The following is a 10,245-nucleotide window of genomic DNA, read 5'->3' on the forward strand; positions in this document are numbered from 1 at the left end:
TCTCAGAAATAAATGTTTAAGGACTAACTTTCCCTGTATCAGGCTAAAATCTCCGTTCTTTGGCTATCACATTTCAAAAGTATTATACCAAGGTACTTTGACTTGCAGACAAATGGCACCACTTATTCAATCAACTTGGTTCTGTTATACATAGTAACAGAATTCCTACTCTGGCCTTAAGGCATTGTTTTTCTTATTTAAGTTTCAGTTAGATTAACATTTTATACATTTACTATTTACTCTAGTTTACTGGAAAAGGCTGAACTAGCCTCTATTATATGTGGCTTGATGGTGTCCATTGCTTTTATTGGCCTCCTCCAACATTGCATTTTTTATAAATTGGGCCACAGCTGGTTCCCACAAAATAGAGTGTGCAATGGTAGCCAATCACTTGTCAACAAATTACGAAAATGTTCCAGTTCAAGGAAGATATTTATGGGCAGTTTGATAGAATATCGCTACAGGGTTTTTTCTTCATCTGGCACAATGTAGAAGATGTCTCATGATACTGAACTAAAAGTTTGTCAATGGATCTGACAAACTGCCAAGTTGGGGGCGATGGGGGAGCAAAACCACAATATCTAAACCCACAGACTACATGAAGTCAGGAGACATGGGACCAAACATCTCCACAGATAAATCCTCACCTCACCCTTCCGCTATTACTTACGGAGCCACATGATGGTGTACTCTTCTGGGTATAGTACAACTGTTGTTGATGATCCAATGAGGTCCTTGTTCAAAGTTTACCTGGAGCTATGGTTCGTCATATCAGTATCACAGGCCGAGCTCTGTTTGCGGATAAGAGGTTCTTTGATGTGCTTGCCCTAGCTTTGGCCTGTCACTGGAAATTGCCCTTAGTTCTTGGGAATTTTGAATGCACAGAAAATCCAAGATCTTGTCATTGTGCACCTAAATTGAACAGACTAAGCTTGGTTTTAATCATCACATTATAGCTTAGTAACAATCAGTGGTGTGATATGGATTTTAGAAGTGTGGGTCCTCTAAATTCATGACGTCATGCGCGCACGCTGTTTTTATTGTTAATTCGTGTTTTTTTTATTGTTAATTAGTGTGTGCATATGAGGCGCGTGTGCGTGCAGCAAAATAAGTGTGGGCTCCCACGCGAGCCCATGGCATCTCACCCCTGGTAACAATGAGTCAATTCTTTTTTTAAACCCTCCATATATGTTCTTGTATATTAAACCACACACACTCCAGGGGGAAACGTTCTAAGAATAGATAGCATCATCTTTAACCTGGATTTATCTATAATTCATTTGTTTCATTTTTTCTCAGATCAACATCCATGTTGCAACTCTCACGTGTTTTACAAGTGCAGGTTATTTGGTGTTTTGTTATGCTTTGCTCAACTGAAAGGATCTTCATTTGGAGTCACAGAGAACTCTTTGTTCCAGCTGACTTTAACCCATTTAGGCCTAGGATTATTGACTGCTTTAGCTATTGAAAAATAGCAGATATACAAGCTCACAGCGCGGCACCGAGTGCCGCGCTGCGAGCTTGTAGATCTGCTATTTTTGAAAAATCATGATTTTTCTTTGCAAGTCTTTGAATATATCTATTTAAAAGCGATTATTTGTAACTCAAATATTTGCTTCTGGGGGGTCCCTGGAACAACATATTTTGAGATGGAGGTCCGTGGCTAAATACCTGTAATTTTGGGGGTCCTTGACATGAAAAAGTTTGAGAACCACTGATTTAGAGGAAGGATTTAGTCGAGTCGGGTCAAAGATCGGGTCAAAGATATTCAAAGACTTCCACACATTTTCCAGTTTTTTCAAAAATAGCAGATCTACAAGTTCGCAGCGCGGCACTCGGTGCCGCGCTGTGAGCTTGTATATCTGCTATTTTTCTAAGGTTAAAGCATACAATAATGGTTAAAGTGGTTAAAATCTAACGCGACTCGGGCGTGTTCCAGGTATTTGAGAGTTTAAATTGTGTATGACCTTGAGTCCTTGAACAGATGAAGTCAAGATTAACATGGTAGCTGGACTGCCTCTGTCAATACACTGCTTCTTTCTTTTTTTACAGAAGGTCAAGTTGATTCAGGATTCGGCAACAATGTGTGTAACCGGGAAAAACATGTATTTTTTGACAAATAGGCCTACTAAAGGTGTTTAGTATACAAAAATAAAGTAGGCTAATCTGTCTAGTCTGCCAAAATTGCCAATACCACTTTTAAGAATAGTCCTACACACAGACAACTGGGATTAAAGGTAACAGGGGGGAAATGTAACACTCAATATATATATTTTTTTTAAATCTTTATACCAGTAATTTTTATCCCACGATTTTGTAACCCATTTTTTTCACCCAGTGCCAAATGCCTAAACTGTAATTCTGGGATTTGCTCTCTCTCTGCCACGCCTGGGGAGACAACAGGCTGACCTCATGCTGCTTTCTATGCATGAGGAGTCCAAGTTGCTTCTTTTCACCTGACAGGAGAATTTCCCCGGTTTGGACGTAGCGCGTGGAAGGAACACGTTATTCCAACCAGTTCCTTTCCCCTCCATCAGGCTGGCCAGAGGGGAGGCAGTATAGCATGTTTTTTGTGAGGGTACCTACCCTATAGGAGACACGGGGAGAACATGCAAACTCCACACAGAAAGGCCCTCTCGCCAACCCCACCTAGGGTGGGGGCGCTGATGACGCGGAGGAGGGAACACACCCACAGCGTCCCCCAGCGGGAATTGAACCCAGGACCTTCTAGCTGTGAGGCGACAGCGCGCCACCGCCGTGCCCCCTAAAGGCTCTAACAGAGTCCAGGGTGAAGAGCTATTCACTTCACCTCGTTGTAGTTTCCTAGCTATCACCTAGGCTTTGTTATGTATTTTTAGGTGATAGCTAGAAAACTACACCGCGGTGAAGTGAATAGCTCTTCACCCTGGACTCTGATAGAGGCTTTACACTCAATAGTTCTTCTCAGCAGGGACCGGACCTCTCTCTGCCTATGGAAGGGTAGAATGATCATCTCACTTCAGAAGATGTTTTCAGCAAAAACAGATTTTTCAATGCTTTTTTTCAATGCAGATTTTTGCTCTGCCCGGCCGTACGGCATGGCTGAGACTAGCCCTGAAACATGACGGTTTGCCATCATGTTTCAGGTCTAGGCTGATGTACACCCTGTCTGTCCGTCTGTGGACAGCTAATCTCCGGCACACAGTATCAATAGTCATAAAATGAATCGGGTCTTTCAGATTTTTCATATTCCATCCTGATTGGCTATATTGGCTTCCAAAGTCTGCAGGAGTGCCCCTTTTGAGCAAAATGCCTCAAATCTTGAACAGCAATTTCTGAGAAATGTTGCACGCAGGCACATTCTCACTAGGCAGAGCAGAGGAAAAATTGCACTTTTTTCAAATCAGCCTCATTGTGGCGCTATAACAGGCCAATTCGTGTTTTTACATATAACATCACCGATCTTTGTAAAACTGTATGAGCACTCCCCCCTGTATGCACACTTTTTCTAGTTTCCTTCTGCTGTCTAAAGTTTAGACGGCAAATTTTAACTGTGTTTTTAGATAGGACATGGGATTTCATCATGGCTGCCTGTGAATTGTAAAGCCTCTATCAGAGTCCAGGGTGAAGAGCTATTCACTTCACCGCGGTGTAGTTTTCTAGCTGTCACCTAAAAATACATAGCAAAGCCTAGGTGATAGCTAGGAAACTACAACGAGGTGAAGTGAATAGCTCTTCACCCTGGACTCTGATAGAGGCTTAACAGTCATCCGGGGTCAACTGTTACAATGCTAGCAGATTTTTGTCTGGGATTACATACTTTTATGATAGAAAATTTATTTCAAAAGATTTGAATGTAAAAATACATTAAAAAGAAAAAAGAAATAATCGAATTAAGATAATAATTGCAATTATATAGGCGAAGTAATATTAAATTATAAACACTAGCCCTTACCCGTTCAAAGATATGAGCTCCAAAATGATGTGCAGTGTGTGGGTTATGGGATGTGCACTGTGCACACAGTATATGAGGGATGGAAAGTAACTTTAACTGGTGCTTGCATGATAATATGTAGGAGCATCAATGTAAGAAATACCCGTTTCGTTTAATGGCTAACCCCCCCCCCCCCCCCAGCCCGCCCTCCCACCCGCCCACCCGCCTGCGCACACACCCGCCTGCCTGCACACACACACACACACACACACACACACACACACACACACACACACACACACACACACACACACACACACAGAGAGAGCTGGTTAAACATGTTGCCTCATGCTAGATGCAGAATAGATGCGCCTCATGCTAGATGCAGAATAGATAGTAGATACACCATAAAAATGCTAATATACAGCATACGATTTGTGAAAGTGACAAACGGCCTTCACAGTTATGTCAGGTGTGTTCATATGCTGATGGTGATGCGATTTCAGATCAATTGCTCCAGCCACCGAGGAGAAACGCTGTTTCAGACAGACAGACACACTCAGACAGACATTCGCAAAATTATAGTATAGATATTACTTTGTTTCAAATATTTTTATTGTCAAGCACTTTCAAAATTGTCAAGCATTTTCAAAACAGATAGTAAATAGTGCTCTCTTATTTTTTTTAAACAGAAATACATACACCCCCCCCCCCCCCCCCCCCCCCCCACACACACACACACACACACACAAAATAAAAGAAAACATATAGATGTACATTCCTCATTTACAACCAAGGCTGCTTTGCATGACCAAAAATGTACATTCAAAACCAAATAAAGTCAAATCAACAAAACTCCCCCTCCCTCCCCTGAAGTGCTGCCCCCTATTACACACGATGCGGGTCATCCAGGATTTAGCTTACTTCAACCATTCAAAAGGGAGATCAGAGGCTTCCAAGTCCTTTCGAAATCTGGCAGTTTATCTTTGAGTATGAATCTAATTCTTTCCAAGTGCAGAGTTTCTGTCATCTCATTGAGCCAAAGCTTGACTGTGGGGACCTCTTTCTAAGAGAGAGAGGCCTAAGACCATATGACAGCAAATAATATGTTTTATTTGCTGTCATATGGTCTACTTTGTGAAGTTTTTATTATTTGAGATAGTGTGTTAGTATGATTATTTTTTGTAACAGCTAGTGTGACTTGCTTTGCATTCAAAAATCTTGTTCTTACTTTAGAATTACTTTATTAATTAGGGCACATAATATAAGGTTCCTATATCAAAAGATGACTATAGTAGGTCTACTAGGCTACTTTTGACCATGACCCAGTGGTGACTTCATAACAATCACTTTACTGTGATCATAGAACAAAGCCTACAACAGACTCCTTCTGCTTTTTGTGCTTTAAAATTTACCAGGAAGATGTGTTGTGATATAATAGGCCTACATGCCAAGTGTAGGGACAATATTACAAACGAATAGTTTAAGCCTACTCCTTTTTGTCAGTACAATTTGCAATTTGTGTCTAATCACTAAGTTTGCGGAGGGTGGTTGTGCCCATGGTTGTGCGCCGAATCATAATGCGTGTGCACGCGCAGGTTAAGAAAGAAACTCAAGATAATTCATTTTAATCGAAACATTCTTCGTTCTTACGCGACCACTGGTGTTATGGCAAAGTAGCCTAATCCGTTCAGTTGATTCTGACGCAATAGGCATTTTGGAAATCTGATTTTGGAGCTATGTCACATTAGCTCCTAAATCAGATTTGGGATCAGAATGTGGGCCATTTAGCTAGGCTACAAAACAATAATAAATACTGTATGTATGTATGCAGATCTACTGCGGCCTGATGGAGCATGATGCTGAGAGAGAAATGGGTCTGATGCGTAAGTGTCATTTTCTTATAGAGCGTTCAGAGCGCTGTCTAATAATTTGGGTTGTTTCAGAAAACAAACGTAGGCCTATAGATATATGATAAATTGTATAGCCTATGAACCTATAGGTCTATTATTCAGTCATAATTAACCTACTGTTATTACTGTTGTTGTTATTATTACTACTACTATTATTATTATTATTATTTAGACTATATTATTAGACTATACCGGTATCTCTTTTTTTTTTTTTATTGATTTCTATTATTCATGTCTCAACTTTTCCAAGCTGCGCTGCAGCTGAGTGTGTGAATCATGCGGTTGGAGTTTGCATGAGAGGAGGAGTCCTATAACCCCTTCAGATCATAAGGGGACATCACAGTCTTCGTTGCAAAGAGGAAAGGCTCTTCTCAGAAAAGATTAGGCTTACATTATTTCCAGTGGTTCAATAACCACTGAACAGACAGCAGGCAGTGCCTTCCATTTCTTGCAGATTTACGGATGGATGGCATTTTTGCCTTTCAAGATTCAAAAAAATATCAGACAATTTATTCTACAAGGAATTATCTGATGAGGACGAAAAACGAGATGATCTGTTTGCCCAGATCGGGACCTTCCCTCTGTACAGATAGACAAGAAGTGCTTCTGCAGTGAAGAACATTCGCAGGTTAACAGGTAGGCTAAAGTTTCCAGACCTGCTAAGTTGCCTATACATTATGATTTAGGACCCTTAAAGGTGATACTGACACCATGCATTTAAAAAGTATTTATGTCATATTGTTTATGTCCCAAAAATGTTTTTCAAAAGGTTTGAGGCTAAATTACCACTCCTGAATAGAGAGCCTCTCTCATTTTTGAATGGCTCTCAGAGCATTTCAGCTGCAGTACCACCTTTGGCCTGAACTGCGCCACCCCCCCAAAATCTTTTTGAAGACTTTTTTTTTTTTTTTTTTTTTTAAACTTTTTTGAAAAAAAAAAAAAAAAAAAAATTGGATGTTTTTTTTATGATGACGTCACAATCGGCAGCAAATCTGGATAGCCTGTTTTGAGAACCCGTGGGCAGGGCCGGATTTACCATTGGGCAAGGGTGGGCACGTGCCCAGGGGCCTCAGGGGGGTGGGGGGCCTCGAAAAAAAAAAATTTTTTTTTTTTTTTTTTTTTCAAAAATCTTTTTTTGGACCCCAAAAAATTTAGTAGGCATGATCGCGAAATTCCATGTTTAACCCCCATACCAACCCCATCTTTCAAACATGGCAGCCACGTTTGTTTACATTTCAAGAAAACATAATGGCTGCTAGCTCATGAATGCCTGAACGGATTTCCATTCGGATTTTTTTGTTTGAAAGCTGTGAACAGTGTGCACACATGTGGTGCATGATCTAGGCATGGGGGTGCATGATCCGTGCACTATTAATTACATGGAAGTCTATGGAGAGGGAGGTGGTGTGGAACTTGGAAGCCATTTTGAAAAGACCCTGAATAAGTTAATGATGACATTTTAAAGTATTGCTATCCAAATAAAGTGATATTTGTGTTTAGTTACTGTACATTTTGTTTTATTATGGTATTAACATTGAGAGCTTCTGCTCTGCTCGCCGCACTGCATGTAGTTGCTCTGAAAGCTTAGTGCAGTCTAAAGCCCGCCCACTCTATGTATCCGGTACTTCGCGTGTGCGGTACTTCGCGTATGCGGTACTTCGCGCGCGCACAAGGGCCTCTTTATTTCCCCTTGCCCAGGGGCCTCATGTCATATAAATCCGGCACTGCCCGTGGGATACTTTTAACCTTCGCCTTCTCAAAACCAGAGAAAGACACAACGGTCAGAAATGGGACTTTGTGAGGATAGAAGGTGCTAGTGGGACCCCAAAAAAAGGTTTTAAAATAGGAAAAGTGAAATTTCATGGTGTATCACCTTTAACCTGCCTTGGAAATATGTATTTGTAAGTTATTTGAATATTAATTGTATTTAGGGTTGGCTATATGTTTTCGGATTGACAATGACAATGAACTGAGCATTGAATCTCATGATTGAAGGCCTAGCCTACACATGTGAAGGTTGTGACAAAGTTCATTTTAGCATTGATTGATTGATTGAATACTTTATTAGAAGTTTGCATTGGAAAAGGTACAGGACCATACCTTTTCCTACTGTTACAAGTTCAACTAAAAGGATAAAGACCAGAAAAGAAAAGAAAATAAAGCATTTGGGCTTGTTTAAATTGGGGTCCCTTTGAACTAAAGGAGTAGTTCACCCCCCAAGATTTTTCTATTGATTACTCACGCCATGGAGACTTGAGTTCAATAATATCTTTTGGTTTTTGTCACATTCCTGAGCCAATCATTTGATTACATAAAATGTACCCCCATTGAAAACCAGAATCATTTTGGGTAAATTTACTCTAATCCATTTTTTTGACTTAGGAATGTGACAAATACAAAAAGATATTATTGAACTCAAGTCTCCATGGCATGAGTAATCAATAGAAAAAAGGTCATTTTGGGGGTGAACTACTCATTAAATTCATACAACATTAAATGACAGTCAGAAAATAAATAAAAAAAGGTCAGGGGAGGTAAGGATATTGTCTTGCAGCACTGAATCCAAAAGGGTAAAAAACATGTTTTCTTTCCTCATTCAGTTGATCACTGTGCAAGGGAGGTCAAGTCAGGCCATCGTTTCAGACGCTCAAGGACAACAGGAGGGAGTCTCCACATTTTGGCCATGGGCAACAGAACCAAGCACAACCCCATCATGTACCACATGGAGCTAAACCCCTACCCCATGGTCATGTATGTGGTGGAGAACGGGACGAACGGCACCGCCGGCGAGCAGAACATCACGGACTGCCTGCAGATCCGCATCCCGCAGGAGCTCTTCCTGACGCTGGGCCTCATCAGCCTGGTGGGGAACATCCTGGTGGTGCTGGCCATCATCAAGAACCGCAACCTGCACTCGCCCATGTACTACTTCATCTGCTGCCTGGCCGTGTCCGACATGTTGGTCAGCGTCAGCAACGTGGTGGAGACCATCTTCATGCTCCTCAACGACCACGGCCTGATGGACGAGCACCCGGGCATGCTCCAGCAGCTGGACAACGTCATCGACGTGATGATCTGCAGCTCCGTGGTGTCGTCGCTCTCCTTCCTGGGCACCATCGCGGCGGACCGCTACATCACCATCTTCTACGCGCTGCGCTACCACAGCATCATGACCACGCAGCGCGCCGTGGCCATCATAGTGCTGGTGTGGGTGGCCAGCATCACCTCCAGCACCCTCTTTGTCGTCTATCACACCGAGAACGCCGTCATCGTGTGCCTCGTCACCTTTTTCTGCATCACGCTGGTGTTCACCGCCGTCCTCTACCTGCACATGTTCATCCTGGCACACCTGCACTCTCGGCGCATCGTGGCCTTTCACAAGAGCCGCCGGCAGGCCACGAGCATGAAGGGTGCCATCACACTCACCATCCTACTCGGCGTGTTCGTGATATGCTGGGGTCCTTTCTTCCTGCACCTTATCCTCATTCTCAGTTGCCCCACGAGTCCATTCTGCACGTGTTTCTTCAGTAACTTCAACCTTTTCCTTATTCTTATTATCTGCAATTCACTGATCGACCCCATCATTTATGCCTATCGGAGTCGTGAGCTGCGTAAAACCTTGAAGGAGCTGGTTCTCTGCTCTTGGTGCTTTGGCATGTGACATGTCGTGCACATTCAGGAAGAACACAGCAAGTAGGCCAATAGGACTGTATGTTAAAGAACAAGCACTCTCCTCTTCCTGAATGTAAGCAACATTGTGTCACATACTGCAGTGTTAAAATGTGATGCGTGGCGGCGTATGTTCATGCGTGACATTCTGCATCATTGGTCCATTTCCATGTAAAAAGCAGTTTTATTAGATATAACCCGATCGCTTACATGATGTCAAATAAAATCATTTTAACTCTGAGATGAAATACAGTAGACCTATATCAAATTAGGCTACTGTGCTTAGTGATGCACATACAACTCTGGCACTTACTACTCACAATGTTGCAAATATTAGCAACACATTTGTCAGCCCATAAATTGTAATTGTCACTCTCTCAAGCATGTCCTTGTAAGGACATGCTGAATGAGGTTTCAGGGAGAACATGAGCAAATGCTAACGTAAACCCAATGCTGGAAATAGGAGGCAACGACATGGTCCACTTGGTTGTCTAACAAGTCTGCAATATTGCCCAAGATATGCCTGCAGTGTAGCATGCCCAATGATGAAGAAGTTGTGGTCAAGAAAATTTTTATATTTTTACTTCAGTGGCAGTTTGTACGTTAAGGAAAACATTAATTTGGATATTAATGGATGAAATCAAACCTGGTGGTTTGACAAGAGACAGAATTTTATGTATCATAAGTTAATATAATCTTTCTTTCTTTGGGAACTGGGCACTTGAGAGAACTGGTCCTGGATTTAGTTTT

The 10,245-nt window shown here is 41.8% G+C and overlaps 1 protein-coding gene across 1 annotated transcript; it reads left to right on the top strand.

The window, feature by feature from the left end:
* Positions 1 to 8,509: 8,509 nt before the first annotated feature.
* Positions 8,510 to 9,487, top strand: mc1r (melanocortin 1 receptor; the record flags this gene model as incomplete). The annotated part of the gene is made up of 1 exon (XM_080730064.1): positions 8,510 to 9,487. One exon carries the CDS (start codon positions 8,510 to 8,512, stop codon positions 9,485 to 9,487), a length of 978 nt encoding a protein of 325 aa, XP_080586190.1.
* Between the last annotated feature and the right edge of the window lie 758 nt (positions 9,488 to 10,245).

The sequence above is a fragment of the Nannobrachium achirus genome (genome assembly GCF_963921795.1).
Source record: "Nannobrachium achirus genome assembly, chromosome: 7".
NCBI lineage: Eukaryota > Metazoa > Chordata > Actinopteri > Myctophiformes > Myctophidae > Nannobrachium > Nannobrachium achirus.